At 35.8% G+C, this 15,921-nt stretch overlaps 1 protein-coding gene across 7 annotated transcripts in view; it reads left to right on the top strand.

The window, feature by feature from the left end:
* MAEA (macrophage erythroblast attacher, E3 ubiquitin ligase) overlaps window positions 1-15,921 on the top strand; it is a 52,709-nt gene that overhangs the window by 34,726 nt on the left and 2,062 nt on the right. For 6 of the 7 annotated variants that reach the window (XM_049794245.1, XM_049794291.1, XM_049794234.1 and 3 more), the window contains 5 exons: window positions 2,440-2,562; window positions 3,438-3,551; window positions 5,605-5,681; window positions 11,394-11,502; window positions 15,316-15,449. In XM_049794245.1, the coding sequence (XP_049650202.1) occupies window positions 2,440-2,562; window positions 3,438-3,551; window positions 5,605-5,681; window positions 11,394-11,502; window positions 15,316-15,449 (557 nt within the window). The remainder of the gene's footprint in view (window positions 1-2,439; window positions 2,563-3,437; window positions 3,552-5,604; window positions 5,682-11,393; window positions 11,503-15,315; window positions 15,450-15,921) is intronic. The other variant, XM_049794256.1, reaches the window with a different exon arrangement.

Below are 15,921 nucleotides of genomic sequence, written 5' to 3'. Positions count from 1 at the left end.
ATTGTTCCCTTACTTTCTATCTAGTCAGCAGAGAAGAAAATCCTATTTATTGGTGCAATTTAAATGTGATTGTTAGTTCTGAAAGAAACTCTTTTAATTAAAAATGTTCTCTGTTTTCTGGATACATACTGTCTATTTAATAGAGACGGCTGCCAAGCTTTGACTTCTTTTGGCAACCGCAAATCTAATTAGCATTTCTGTACCAAATAGAACCTTTTTTATTTTAAATTTGCAAAAGGAACGTAGGAATTCTCTTTTTATTTAAGAGTTTTGTCTGCCTCTGCAGCTACTACAATCTTTTTGCTCATAGCTGAGGGTTGCTATACTAACACCTGATTGAGAAATGCATATAGTTGGGATTCTCTCACCAGCTCATTGACTTTAAACAAATGCTGCCCTTATGCTGCTTTAGAAAATTTTATATTTTTTTTGTGATGAGGCTTAAACTATAAAAAGCTAACAAATTAGTTGAAACCAGTGATTTGTTGTCTGCCTAGCATATCTAGTCCTTTTTTTTAATGTAGAAGAAAATGCTTTTGTTTTAATCTGGTGTAAAAGCAAATGCTGTTCATTAAGAGGGCGCATAGCTCAAATAAGCCTAAGGAGATATATGGAGATGTTATTATTTTTAACTCAAATTGAATGGTCTTTCCATTCAGCAGCAATGAGGAAAAATATGCAAGCAAGATAATGAATGTGGTTGCATTACATGTCAAGTTACTTATACAAATGAGTTACATGGGCAAGAGGTTTTTTGTGGTCATGTTATCACACACAGGGCAATAATGCAGTTGTTCTTTCCACTTGAGAATATCATCAGAAAAACTTTGGACTACCAAAAAGGAAGATTACTCTCATGTTCTTGCAGGAAAACTTAAAATCTATAAACTGAAGTTGCATGTCAACTATCCTTAATATTTTAGTTTTAAGCTTGTGCTCCAGTCATGAGAGAAAGCTTTAGTAAAAGCTGCAACTTGTGCTGCACTTTAGAAATACATGTGGCCTGTTTGCATTTTTGTAAATAAGCATTCTGACAAACCTAACATGATCTGGTCCATTTTTCCAATAGTATTAGACTTCTTGTATTTATAAGGAAAAATTGGCTAATGCAATGAAAGATGTGAATGTGATATGCCTGATGCTACTTCTATTTTTTATCTTTGTCTTGGGGAGGTATAAAGTCTAAGACTAAGTATATTAAGCTGTTCTAACAGCTGAAAATGCCATCTATTTCTCAGAGTGGTTTTGTTCACTAGAGCTACTGAAATATTGGTGATATTCAGCATTTCAGTTGTATAATTTTCAGCATTTTGCTGTGAAGTCTACATAAAAATGAACTTGTTCAAAATTAGAGTGCATATTAATCAAATACGTTAGTACTGGATTTCTGTTTGTGTAGTGAATTATGGTTTCCCATAGTGTATTTTCTTCAACAAGGTATGAACTGTCACAGCATAATGTATTTATGCAGCTCTGAAATAACTTCTGGTGCTGCCAGTTCAAAATGGATCCAGTTTATAGCATTTGGGAACATCTACCCAAGCCTTTTTTTTTTTTTTTCAGCAGAAATACACGCGAAAAAAAGAAATTATTTGATACCCTACTAGATCTTAAATTGTATTCAGTCATGTTTGCCTTGGTTGGTATGAATGTGTGAAGTTGCTGGTAATTACAAAGTAGCATAGGTGTATTACAGGTTTGCCCCAGGCAAATTTGATAGTAGATTGCTGCTTTTTCTTCGAAAACATCTGTTTGTAATAAGCACTTGAGGAATCTTGCAACCCTCCTGTTGCCTAACTGGTTTTAATATAGTATTATAATTATAGCATTATAGATATTTGTTTTATCACCTCAGTGTTGGATGTTGTAGAAGGAAGTATTGTAAGCAATCGAAGGTCTGGATCTTACAACTTCAAGCAAGTGAGAGAAAATGTATTGGAGACCTTGGACCATTGTAGGACTTTGCTTAAAACTCAATAGTTACAGATGGCTAGGTGAAGTAGATTTATATTCTCTTCTGCCTTACTTTTAGCAAATGTTATGGCATTCTCATGGTCCAATTGATGTAGTACGCCAAGCTGTAAGGAAACTAAATACTCCTAGAAGTGTGAACTGCACTGAAGTGATCATGGGATCTTGTCACTTCCTGGGCAAAGCTCCTAGGTTTAATCTTTACTCTTTTTCTTTTTTCCTAGTTCTGTTGTATAAGTAGACTCAGAAAAATACTGTCACTATCTCACTATCAGAATATCTCAGTGCATGGAAATGCAGTCTTTAAAATATACTGTAATGTCTTTTTCTTAAGGGCTATCCTAAAAACCAAAGGTCTTTGTTCTAGAGCCTTTTTTTCCTCTCTAGTCAAGCTCTGTTGAAGAACAGATTGCTGTGTAAAATATCAGTAACATTTAACAAGACCTGTTTTCCTGTTTGTTTTTGAAGGACTTGGTAAATATTGAGATGTTTTTGACTGCTAAAGAAGTGGAAGAGTCGTTGGAAAGACAAGAGACTATGACTTGTTTGGCTTGGTGTCATGATAACAAATCCAGGCTCAGAAAAATGAAGGTATGAAAATGTAACGTGGTCATGTTTTCCTTAATTTTTGGTTTTCTGAACTACTTGGATATTTGATGTGGTCAATTTGGTTTAAATTACAGGTCTTGAATGAGGCCTTGTATAAAAGTAAGGACAGTAAGTACAAAACTCTTCTTTTAAGAAGGCATAGGTAGTTGGAGCTAAACTAGCTGACAGAAATGCCAAACCTGGAACGAGTGATAGGTCATCTTATAGATGCAAGTGTTGTCTCAACAAATTACACTCAAATAAAATAATAATATTCAGTTGGTTTTAGTGTGATTTACAGACATCTGAATGTAGAAGTATGTAGTGTTTTCATGCATGTGAACTTACATTCATAACTCTTTGCATCCTGCTGAGAATATAACTCAGTTTATATAGGAAGATATCTTAAGAGTGAGATTAATTGGTAAACCTATGTCCTCAGACTTAACACTGAAAGAAATTACATACAGATTTTTGCCTTAGTATTTTTTAATTGTATATAATAAAACTTGCGCGAAGAACTAACTTTCTGTGAGCAGCTACTGTTGAATATTTTTTTTTAAATAAAAGCTGAGTCTAATCAAGTAATAAACACAGTAAGTCTTTTTCTAGCTATTGAATACCATGACCTGAACATGCTGTATACTTGTTCCTATGCACTTGGTTTAAATTTCCTTGTCTCGTAAATTTTGCATTTCAAAACATGCTGTAATCTTTTATAGGGCTTGCAGAAATCTGTTTTTAACTGATATTAACCAAAATCCCTGCCTCCCTCAAAGATGTTTGTGTCTTATTTTTTAAACTAAGCGCTTTCTTTAACCAAAAATGTTTGAGTGCACTTAAATGATAAGCAAAGAGTGACGTTCTCTGTCACTCAGGGGCGCCAAAATGAGAATGAACCGAAGATGGGACGCAAAAGTAAATCGGCCAGTGATTACTCTAAAGAAAATGATGATCTTGTTATGGAAACCATTAAAGGAAAACCAGAATTGGTATGTAAACCCTGTTGCATAATTATACTGCTAAAAAAATCCCCCCTGCGTAATCTTAATATGCTAAGTAATACAAGAAATAAAATCTGAACATCTTACTCTTTCATCACCTATCTTCAACAAACAATAAATAAGGAAAAATCTTCCCCATCCCTCTGTTTGGAAAACAACAACAACAAAATCTATTTCTGCAAGCCCTACTTTTTTTTTTCTTTAAAAACAAAAACCCCAACACACAAAAAAAACCCTAAAACACAAAAAACAAAGCTAAGGCTGCGAGAGATCAGAGTTGGAAGAAGAGAAATCACTATGCTTCTTTTTGAAACACAAATAAACATTTCTTCTGTTTCTGGTTGCTTAGCTACTCATCAGTGTTAATGTTCTAAAGTCCTAGCCACCACCTTTATTTAATGCAAGCCTAACCTAAAAATTAAACTGGATGTTGGCCCAGGAAAGCACATAGCCCTATAGTCTTTGCAGATGTGAGCTATCTAAACTCTTGTGAATAGCTACTGTGGAATTGTGTGGAGATACACAAAGTTGAAATGTATGCATCATCTGATTCTCTAGGACTCTTTTCTCCTAATTACACTTGTCCGCAGAACCCATACAGCCATTGGCTTGCAGCTTACTTGGAGAATCATAAAAACAAAACAGAAACTCTGAAGATTGTTTTGGGATGTGGGTTTTTTGCTGTCGAAACATTTTCATGAAATATTAAGCCCTAGGATTTAGTATCATTAACAATTAAAAAGCTTGATCAATTTTTTAGTAGAAACGAACTTAGCTAAAAATCTGAGGGGTTTGTGCAAAATAGTCCTATTTGAAATTTTCAAAAAAAGTAGAGGAGAAATTTTTATTCTCTGCTAAACATGAGCTTGAGTACAGAAAAATGCATAGTTGGAAAATAATTTATTTGCTATTCCTTAAATGAGTATATTTTAACATATGACAGAATGCATCATTTTTATGTTGAAATGGCTTATTTCAAATCTTAAAATAAGCAATTGTTGCAATGTATGCATTAGTCACCCCAGGCAGTTAACTGATACAAATTTGATGTTGCTCAAATTCCTACTGAAGTCACTGAGGAATTTTGATATTACTGTGCTGATGGACAATAAACAAAAGGCAACTATTCATTAGAAGCATGGGGAAGAAAAAAAAAAAACATTTTCCAAATGGAACAGGGTAACTCAAGGAATACAGTTCTTTTCAAGATTCAGAGGGCTTGGGGGTTTTAATCATAAGGTAATTGTTAAGGTAATAAAACAGTTGACTGTGTCCCTGTAAAGAAGCATAGTGACTTGTTCTTTTATGGGGGGAGAATCTTTTTCTTTTTAATTCCACATATTCAAAGTTTTTTTATAGATTTTGTGAACTGGTGATGGAATTTGATTTAAAGGGACACTGTCAACTTCATTAGGCTTCAAATTTTACCTTTTTCCAAAAACAGGTAAATGCCACTTGGTTTTCTTGTTTGAGAGTTGTTTCCAGCATGGCTTTTAGATGTTTGACAAGAAGAGTGGGATACAAGTTTGAAGAAAGGGAGGGAGGGAGGGGACTGCAGCAACTTAAACTCTGTGCTGTTTTTTGTTAATACTGAAGACTTTCAAAATGGTGTTAAAAAACTTGTTTCTTCCTTGCAGTCTTCTGGGTAGACCTCTCTTGTCTAAATTATCACATAGCCCAAAACTTCTGTTGAATTTACTACTTTAAATTGTAAGAAAGCACAAAGAAACCACCTGTTACACTCACTTGCATCTCAGGTAACAATGCTTTCAGTCATTAGGAAAAAGTTCATCCCTGCTAAATAATGAAGTTTTGAAGGAGGCAAGAAGAGGAGGTTTTTGTTTGCTTTTAGGGAATTCTGTGTTGATGTCTTGTCCATAAAGTCAGCATTTCAACCTTTTTTTTTTGCATGAATGCCTAAAAGCAAGCAAACAAGGTTGCATGTTATTAACACTTTTTTTGTTGTGCATACATAGTACTTAACATACTGTGCAGTGCAGTTTTGGCACCAACTAAGACCTTGTCTTGTCTTTAATCTCAGAGCTGTCTGGAGTTCAGCCTAAGGATTCAGGAGTTCATTGAACTCATTCGACAGAACAAGAGACTGGATGCTGTGAGGTATGAAATTAGGATGCTTACCAAACAATTTTCTTAATAAGCTGGTATTATGCTCCATTAGAAACATGTGACTATTATTGCAACACCCAGATGCCTCACTGTTGTAAAGGATCTTGCTAGTATTGTGATCAGTCTTCAGATTTAAGCTAGGGTTTAATATTTTTTTTTAAAGGTAAGGCATCATTCCACAGATGCACCTTTTTAAAAACTTAATGTTGTCACTGAAATTCTGCATCTTCTTACTTTTCAAAATCAAGGTTTAGAAAATTAATCTGTTTTATAAAACAGTTGTATTTTCTGCTGGCAGATAATGTAATGAACATATTTACCCTTAACTAATTTTCAAGAGGTACAGCTAGCTTCTCATAGGAATTTATTGGCATTTCAATCACAAAAAGTACTAAAAGGTTAATGAAACGCCTATCTAAAGCTTAACATGTCAATTTTTACTGAATTCTCTTCTGCTTTACTATCTTCGTTAAGTTTTTTGTTTTACAAGTTATGCTTTAGGCGAGGTTCACCTTTTCTATTGAATGCATAATTAGGAGTTTTGTATTGCCATGTATGTGAGAATGAGCTATGTGGTGTTACCCCCACTCCCTTCCCCTGTCCCCAGATGAAGAAACCTACTCAATATGTATCTGGAGAGGCCAGTGTAATACTAACATCACCCCCAAAGTTACCTTAAGTTTTAGTTATTTGCAGTTGTTATTTCTAACTTCATTCAAATGTGTTGCTTGCTTTGAGCTAACTCATATCATTCCTACTTTGCCCTACTTGCACCTAAATCATTGTTGTGTTGGCCCCAGCCAATGCAAATGTACTATCTGATAAACTCCAGCTAATTTTAATGTTAATAATTTAACAAACAAACAAAAAAAACCCCAACCAACCTACACGCTAGCGTTTAGATATGTGCACTTATCTTTTGATAGAGTTCTCAAATCCTAAGGAACTGTCAGGTACTTACGTAAAGGATGAAAGAGACTCAACTACATTATCTGTTTTCAGAAGCCCATGGTGTTCTTTATATCCAATGAATACTGTGCCTTTGTGACTTTAGCTTTAGTGTCTGCTAAGTGTGCTTCTTTTCCAAATGTACAGTCATGCATCTTAACAGTGAGTAGTCCATGCTCTAAAAACTATTTGAGCAGCAGCTTCCTTATGTAGCTTGGAAAACAGAGGCATAGAGCCGAAAGAAGGAGATAGGCTGAGAACTGGGACAAAGTAGATAAGGTCATTCTGTATTTTATTGTTGTTACTGGATATTTGTTTCCCTCTGATCCCTTTTCCACATCAAAACTGGTAAAATTTGCAAGTTGTCAAGCCTCAAAAGGACCCAGCACTCTTGGCATGGAGTAACGTGTACTCTCATAGCCTCTGAGGTTTAAAACTTACAGCTCCTATCTACATTGCAAATAGGCATCCACACTGAATGTTGTTAGGGGTGAAGCATGTATATTCCATATACTGATTGAAATTCAGGGTTGACATATATTTTATACTCAGCAATTATAACTTGCCAGTCATAACAATGCTGTTTTAACTTCATAACTTGTAAAATGGAAAGGAGCTACAGAAGTCCTTCTATATCTTAATTCACTCCTTTTTAACTGGGTGACTTTTGATAATTTTGTATATTCGGAGTTCAACATCTCAATGCTGTCCTTAAATAATGTGGCTTAAAAATATTAGTTTTCACCATTTCATTCTACTTTGCTTCAAAATCAACATGTAATGAATAAGGAAATATATTTTGGGAAGGCGTAGCATAAATCTCATTGCTTCTAGCAAACGGTTGCAACTTGTGTTTTTATTAGCTTGCCTCTGTTAAGTGCCTGCAGCAGGATTCTTTCAGTATTGTGTCCGTGGTGCAATAAATAGGTCAGGCATCCATTAGAAAGCAGAGAAAGAGGCTGTTTACCAAGTAGTTTCCTGTATGAGTGGAACTCGGAGAACTGACATTTTGCTGAAACGCAGCTGGTGTTTAAATAAGTTTGAAAGCTTTGCTTACTGCCTGCTGAGAACCTCTAAAGTGACATATTGCTTTTAGGTTAAAATTGATGTGAGCTTTAAAATTATACATCTTATTAAGTGTTTGAATTTCTGTAGCTTTTTAGACTATGAGTACGAACGGACCTTCCTTGAAGGTAGCTTATCGGAGTAGTTTTGAAAGTGTTTCAAGAATGTACAAAAACTTTTTTGAATACAAAGAGTAAATCTCTTAAGTACATCACAGAGTTTTTTGCCTAGTATCATTGGCCTTTAACTCCCACAGTCTCTTTAGGTTGGTTTTTTTATGGTTTTTTTTTAAAGCTTATACCATTACAGTAACAATGACTGATGACACTAATTTCACATTTTTGGGACTCTCACTAATTTCATTCTGGGAAATCTGAGCATTCTGCTACTTTGCTGTTGTGGGATGCTAGAGCTACAGAGTTCTTGGCTAAAAGCTTAGCAAAACACTTTGTGTACTTCTTGTTCTTGGGATATAAAGGACAAAAGGAGTAAATAAAAATAGCTGATGGTGGCAGTTAGGAGAAAGTGGTCACAGTCTATTCATTTTAGTAAACTTCTCTCCTATAAGGGTGAATAAACACAGTTTGTTCCTCGATTTTTATTACGGGGTGGGGAGGGGATGGGGTTGAACAGGCATAGAAAAATAATAATAAAATTTTTGATCACTTTGAGTATAAATTTTGCTAGTAGTCATCATCAGGTCTCTGAGATAAAGGCATTCAGGCATTGGTCAGAAAGACTGAGCAGAAAGAACAAGTCCTTTCTTGATAACACCTTATGTTTGTATTCAGTTATTACTACTTCCTGATAAATACGTTCATTCTTATATTCAGGCATATGTAGATATCTGCATACACACTGTATAGCTTATACTTTTTTTAACAACTTAATGTACCCTTAGTAGACAGCAAAATGTAAATCTTCAAGTCTTCATAAATATCCTTTCATTCACAGATTTGTCAAGTACAATATATCTGCTGTACCTGTGTGGGCTAGAGGAACAGCTATTGCAAACAAAAGATGATAGACTTCGTCCCCGCAGAGTTTACAGAATTGTTCTGGGATTTGAAAAACCAAAATTTTCTACCTATTAGTCTGATCTGTCACACGAATTTAGTTAATAGTTTCAGTGATGGTCTGCTAGTCATGATTTAAAAAAATAATTTAAAAAAAAAAAAAAGATTTAGCCCTCTGCTATAGCTGTACTGACTAGTGTGTGCTAATGGTGGTAAAAACGTTGCAAATAAGCATTGTGAGGTTCATATATATACCTCCCAAGAGCATAACGTTTGCACAAAGAGATGGAAATAACTGAAAGAAAAGGGAAAGGGTGAATAATGGCATGCGGGCAAATAAGATGTCATTTAAATGTTGTGCATTGCGTACTGACATAGTACTGTTTCTTGCTTCCCAATCTAAAAAAGACTTTAGAGTGCTACGACTTAACTAATTTGCTTCTCTTTTAAAGGAGATCTTGCTTCAATTTAATTTCTCTGTGTTGACACTCAGAGGATGAAGTTCAGACATTAGCATGGCAGGCTTTGTGGGAAAACTTTCTTGTTTTCTTAAGGGGCACAGGCAGAAGGGAAAGTCAGGAGATGAAGACTAACAGAAGGTCACTTTAGAAAACCTAATTCCTTCTAGCTGAACCCAGAATGGCCACCACATCCCAGCACGTTCAGTACTTGCAAATGATGGAAGTGTTGGATTGCTGAGCACTTCTCCTTAGAATGGCTAGTGCACACACAGCAGTTATGTATCGTACATACACAAACTGAAGTGTTAATTCTAGCTCTTCTTGAACACATACAGTAAGCGTGGCCAGTATTTGCCTGTTGCAGCTCAGGGTCTTCCTATAAGCAAGGGGTGTGTATTGTTGAAATGCTGTCTGTAAGAGCAAACTGTCAAGGCCTGATGAGGAGTAGGACCACAATACTGACGAGGCTGGGGCAAAACTGAAGTACCACTTCTGTTTTAACATCACAGAACACGAAGTGCACAGTGATCAGTTCTTTTAAGAGGATTTTTTTTCTCTTTAGGCGTGCACACACAGTAATTTAGCTTAACTAGTAGGTCTCAATTTTTTGCTTTGCCTAAGCTTTCTTTTAAATAGCTGTTGCTTTCATCTGTGGCTCTGCGCTAGTACTTTTTTTAGCTTTCTTCCAGTATGTCCAGGCTGCCTAGTCTTCTCTCAGGTCATGGGTTTTGTACTTCTGCTCTCATAACAGTAATCACCTGGGGAACACTATTTACATTCCTGAATTGCTCACCCAAGATAGGAAGTTGTGTGGAAACAGTCTGTCCTACATAACTTCCATTGCTTCCTGGTTTGGGTGGGAGAGGAAGTAGGAGTACTGAAACACTGCTAAAGAGTCTGTTCTCATGGTATTGATGACTTAAGTGTAGTTAGTGGAACACAGAATTGGGGGGTGGGGGGGTGGAATTATCTGGGGGGTTTTGTTGGTGTTTTGGTTTTGTTTTTTTTAATTCAGCCCATTAAATAGGCAATTGGAAAATAATGTATCTTCCTAAAAGTAATTTGTAACTTTACCTAGATTTTACAAAGACTCTTTAAAAGTTTAAAAGAGCAAACACTTACCAGAGTAATTTGGAGATGACTTGCTACCTTCCCCATAATACAAACCGTGGAGAAAATACGGCATAGGGAAGACTTTCTACACTTCGACAATGTCAGAAATTCAATATAGGGCTGATTCTGTACTCGGTCTACAATGCAACATCTGTGCACCACTGAAAACAGGAGCTTTTAGCAGAAATGCGGAACTAATCATCCAGTTCAGAGACTGGAGGGTTTTCCTGAACACCTAAATTCTTGCTTGAAAATTTATGATCTTGGAAAGACTAGGTAGTGGAGGCTTTCATACAGGGTTTTAAAGTAGTTGCATTTCCTTATAATCTGATAATAATTCTCTGGTTTCTTAGTATTAATTTCCTAAAACATATTAAAGTTTCTATTTTTACTTGCGTTTCTGGTAATTCTGTCACTTCTTTCAAATACACACAAGGCTGAAAACTTGGATATCTCTTATAATCAGTATGCATTAAAGTACAAAAGCTTGTACTGAAGTTCTACATAATTTTTTTTATTTCCCTGGCAAAAACATTTGCACTTAACAAGGTGTTTTCTACTACATTACCTTCCAGTTTCTTGTAGTCTGCACAGAAAGTGATATTGCCTTCTAGCCTATGAAAAAAAAAAACCTGAAACATTTATTCAAAAGTAAACATTCTCTCAATATCAGTATAATCAAGGTAGGTATTTGAACACTCTTGATGTTTAATGGTTTGGCATAACTGATTATCAGACTGCATTTGTCTTGTGAGTGTATGCCAAAGAGGTCTGATACATTTAGTTTCCGTAAGCAGAGACATTTCTTCTAATGATCATGGATCTCTTATTCTAGATGTAGGTGAGGGGAGACTTCATGCTACAGTAAGAAGTTCTGGTTCCTAAGAAATTACGGTGTAAAATTGCTAATTCTTAGTCATTCTTGCATTCACATTTGCAGGATGTATTTTTTCAAGCCCTTTAAATGCATCACCTTTTGGAGTTCATGTATTGAGAGCAGAATCTAAAGTTTTTCTCTGAAATCTAACATAATTATGTAAATTTATTTGATTTAGAAACAAGGCTATCTAACTGGTAAAGGTATAAATTCTGTATTTCAGACATGCAAGAAAGCATTTCAGTCAGGCTGAGGGAAGCCAGCTGGATGAGGTTCGACAAGTGATGGGAATGTTGGCCTTTCCTTCAGACACCCATATCTCCCCCTATAAGGTAATGTTCTGTTTGAAATTCAGTGGTACAGCAGAATAATAAAATACATGTTGCAGTTCTTTTTCCTTACAAGAAAATGCCTTGATAATCTGAAGATCAAATGTTGTTCTAATTTTACTTTCTGAAATCCATGTTTATAATAGCCCTTAACTTTAATAACCAGTCCTTGCCTGTATATTAATCCAGGTAGTATTTGTATTGTTACAGTTGGATCTTAACAGTAACAGGCAGATTCACACTGAGCTGGGCTTGCCACAAACCCAGCACTAAAGATCTGCAGGACCGGAAGCATGATATGCAAATATACAGCAAGAGACAGAAGACGGGGAAGTACAAAGGGAGGGGGGGGGGGGGGGGAAGAGTTTTGTTCAACATTCTATCCTGTGGCCTTAATAGAATAGCAGCAGGCCTTAATTCTGCTTCTCAAATTACTGTTCTTGCAGTGGTTGGGATGAAGAAAGGAAAGATGAATGATCTGAAAGCATTATTTTTAATGCTTAAAAGTGTTCATTTGTTTGGATTATACAAATCAATGTAGATATTAGTTGTAATATCTACATCTAAATTTGAATCAAGTAAAATCATAGGTAGGTACTGTTTTTACTGATTTTGAGTTTGTTCTGTGGTCATGTGCTAATTCTCTTCACTTTTTTTTTTTTAACTTGGCATAGGAGGCAGAAGGTAGACAAGAGTTGAGCTGGCAAAGTAAGACAAGAATCATGTGAAATGCCAGCCAACTGTGGCAATGCCAGTATATAAACATGTTTTTAAACAGTTGATAATAAAATCAATGGTTTAACAAAACAAACACCACCACCACCACCCCCAAACAAACAAACCGGAGAATTAATGTGAATTTCTTTGCTAATCCTGGAGTCCTAGAAGGGATCCTGGTACTTTGGATTCTACATCTGATGTGAGTTAAGAGTATAAATGATAGATGTGTTAGAAGACTGGGTGTAAGACAGAGCTTATCATTGTCTTAGTAGTTAGAAAAAAATAGGCAGGAAATAAAAATCCTTTATTTTGTTCTAAGGGCTAGTTTGGACAGAATGTTTCCATGAGGGAGAGCAAGGAGAAAAGCTAGTATTGTTTCACGTACAACCATACAGTTGGAACAAATTCCCTACTACTTTTTATGGATCTGACTTAAAACATTCTAGTTTATTGAAGTTATGTTTTGGGTCCTCTAATAATTACCTAAATAAACAGAATCATAGAGTGCACACTTGTTTGGAGATACCTTTAATATGTTGACCAAGAGTTCTGTGCGTAAATGGCTTCTTAAAATGGCTTAAAGTAAAATTACTTTTAAATCTGTGAGAAAGTTTGTCAGATCATAATATCTCTCCTCAATTGATTTTTATTAATCCAAGGGAAGAAGCATCTTCTATAACCAATGAATAGACCTTTCTCCAGTTTGTTGTCCTATCTTTTAGGACTTTAAGGAAAACCTATTTAATGTGGCAAAACAAACTATTTTCTTTTTTGATATCCTTTGAACAAGCTTGTATGCTGTGGCTGGAATCATTCCAACTGGATGCTTTGTAAGCTGCTACTTTGTGTCCCATCATCTAGGCCCTTAATCATAGAGTAGTAGTGTATCTCTTTATTATGGATCTGTTGTAGGCTGTCTCTGTTCAGTCTTCTCAAGAATTGTCTTAATGCTAGAACAAAAGTTTCATCCTGGAACTCTGGGAACACTCTGGCCTTAGATGGGGCAGGTGATAGAGAAAACAGACATGTAGTCTGGTGGCAGAAAGGGTGTGTTTTGCTTTAGTTAAGGCAAGATACATGTACGTATTTACTTTTGCCCCCATCTCTATGGGTTCTCTGCCTCAGTTCTGCTTGCTGGTTTGGAGCATTTAGAAGTCAGACAAATATTGCTGATGTCCAGGATTCTTTCCTTACCTGTGGATTTTTCTCTGAATCTTTCTGCCTCTTCCTCATACGAATTCTTTCTTTCATGCTGTTTCTCTTCAACCATAGGCCCACAGTTGATCCAGCTGTTTCTGCTGCAAGACTTTTTCCTTTTCTCTCTCGTCTTAGTATTCCTGGTGGCTTTTTTGAATCTCTTGAAATCCATCACTTACACTTGTGCCCTTTTTCAGCTTCTGTGTAATTCCACTTTCTAAAGGCTTGTCAGAAAAACACACCAGGACTGGTTCGTGAGCTGCATCTCTTCCCTCCCTCATCCAAAGATGTTCCCAGTTTAATGGGAGCTATTAAAACTCTGTTGATCCTGTCTCCAATCCAGCATTCATTTTGTCTGTGTTCATGGAGACATGCAACTTCTTCATCTCAGCGAAGATTTACTAGTTGAACAGTGGGGAGAGGTGCAAGTACCTCTTGTTATGTACAAGTAGTCAGTCTTTAGTTAGAGAGAAGAGATGGAGAAATAATTCTGCACTTACTCAAACAACTGCTGCCAAATCCAGTTTAGCACATCCTTAAATGTTGGCCTCTTATAGTTCTACAAGGTATTACCCAAGTATATCTGAAATATAGTTCTGTTAACCTGTAATTTTAGGGTAATGATGAAAAATTTATTCATAGAACACTAAAAAGAAAAATGTGCTATGGTACCATTAAATCATTTGGATAAAAGTTCTCAGGCCAGTCTGATCTTCTTGGGGTGGGGGAATTCCAGGATACAGGCTACAACAAAAAGTAATGCTGTAGTCCCTCCATCTCCAGTGTTTTGACTTGAATGAACAGGGAACTGAGGATAGGCAGAGTGGGCTACAGTAGTACAGAGCAAAGCATAAAAACTAGTGTCTACATCATCGTAAAATCACTGCCTAGTAATTTTGGTATAACGTTTTGAATTGGATGCTGCTACTCAGTGTATTGTCTGTCACTAAGTCTTTGATTTTCTTTAAATGCCTGTTCTGTAAACTCAATAATATACTAAAATATGCTATTGTTTCTCCTAGTTGCCTCAAAGTGTAGCATGCACAGTTGATAATATGAATTTATTTCTAAGGTAACTAAACATTGTCGCTTCTCATGACCCAAATGCAGGTTATGGATACAAAGGAAAAGGGGTACTAGCAGAAGATGGGATTAGGTCTTTGCCTGTATAGGTAACCAGTATATTTTCAAAGGGTCTTCACTTCTTATGTGACTCTTTCACAGCATTATTTTTAGGGTTCACTATATCCTTGACCTGCAGGTTTAGTTCTTGCCTCCACAAAAAAAACATCCCTACTTTAACTACTGTTCCCTGTTTCTTAGGTAACGCACAGCATTAAAATATATATTAAAGAACTTTGTCCTTAAATGCATAGCTTACCTAAGCTTTCTCTAATCTGGAGTTGTGCCAATTCTTCAAATTAAAACCTTTTTTACAAAATTCTTTAAATAAAGAGTTATCAGCAGAATTAGCCTGACTTGAGGTAAAAAACACTTCTGACTTCTCGATGTTAAATGGTTCAGAGGCTATAGAGTAAATATTCCACAATACTGATGTTGCTTCATAAGTAGGCCGGTGTTCTAGAAAACTAAATGCAAGAAATAGCTTTACCAGGATTTACATACCTTAATTAGAACATTTGGTAGATGGCGGAGGGAGATTGAATATTGTTATGCCAGCTATTTTAAGTAATACTTGATTTAAATCATAATTCTAGTAAAGTAGTGTCAAAAGGTACTCTCTAAACAAGTACATTCATACTATGCATTAGCATGTATACTTTTATGTTGTGGTGGATTCAGTCTAGTGAGTTTTGCAGAATTTACCACTCCCAGGCTTTTCCCCCCCTGGGGACAATTAGATTGAAAACAACTTATAGTTGTGTTGGTTTTTAACAGGATCTCTTGGACCCTGCTCGATGGAGAATGCTGATCCAACAGTTTAGATATGATAACTACAGACTACATCAGCTGGGAAACAATTCTGTTTTTACTATAACACTCCAGGCAGGCCTTTCAGCTATAAAAACACCGTATCCTTTAACGCAGATACTACTGTCGAGTGCAAAAAAGCATTGTGGGGTTTTTTTGTTGTATGGCTGCTTTTCAGAGCTCAAAGAAGAAATATGACACTTGAATATTTTTGCTCCTGCATTGTTTAAATGGAGTATGAATGGGTCTCCCTGTTAAATTAAGGAGCAATTATAATAAATGACATTAGGGTTAAAAAAACAAAAGAAAAACAAATTTTAAGGTGAAATCTACGTTGTCTTTGCATACTAGGCTGTCTTTCCATGTGTCTTAAGTTAGCGAATATATCTGCAAAAGTTAGTGAGCTGGGTCAGAATTATTATTTTTTTTAAGCACTTACACACAAATTTACCCTGTCTGATTTTATGTGAATATTCAAATATATCCTGCATCTTTTGAAACTTAGTTGGATTTGCTGCACACTATGGTGTATTAGAGAATGACTGGCACTACTAAAGTGTTCTACATCAGAAA

The sequence above is a fragment of the Accipiter gentilis genome, chromosome 3, assembly GCF_929443795.1.
Source record: "Accipiter gentilis chromosome 3, bAccGen1.1, whole genome shotgun sequence".
Classification (NCBI taxonomy): Eukaryota; Metazoa; Chordata; class Aves; order Accipitriformes; family Accipitridae; genus Astur; species Astur gentilis.
Note: the sequence above shows the minus strand (reverse complement) of the source record. Positions and strands in the feature narration are given on the sequence as shown.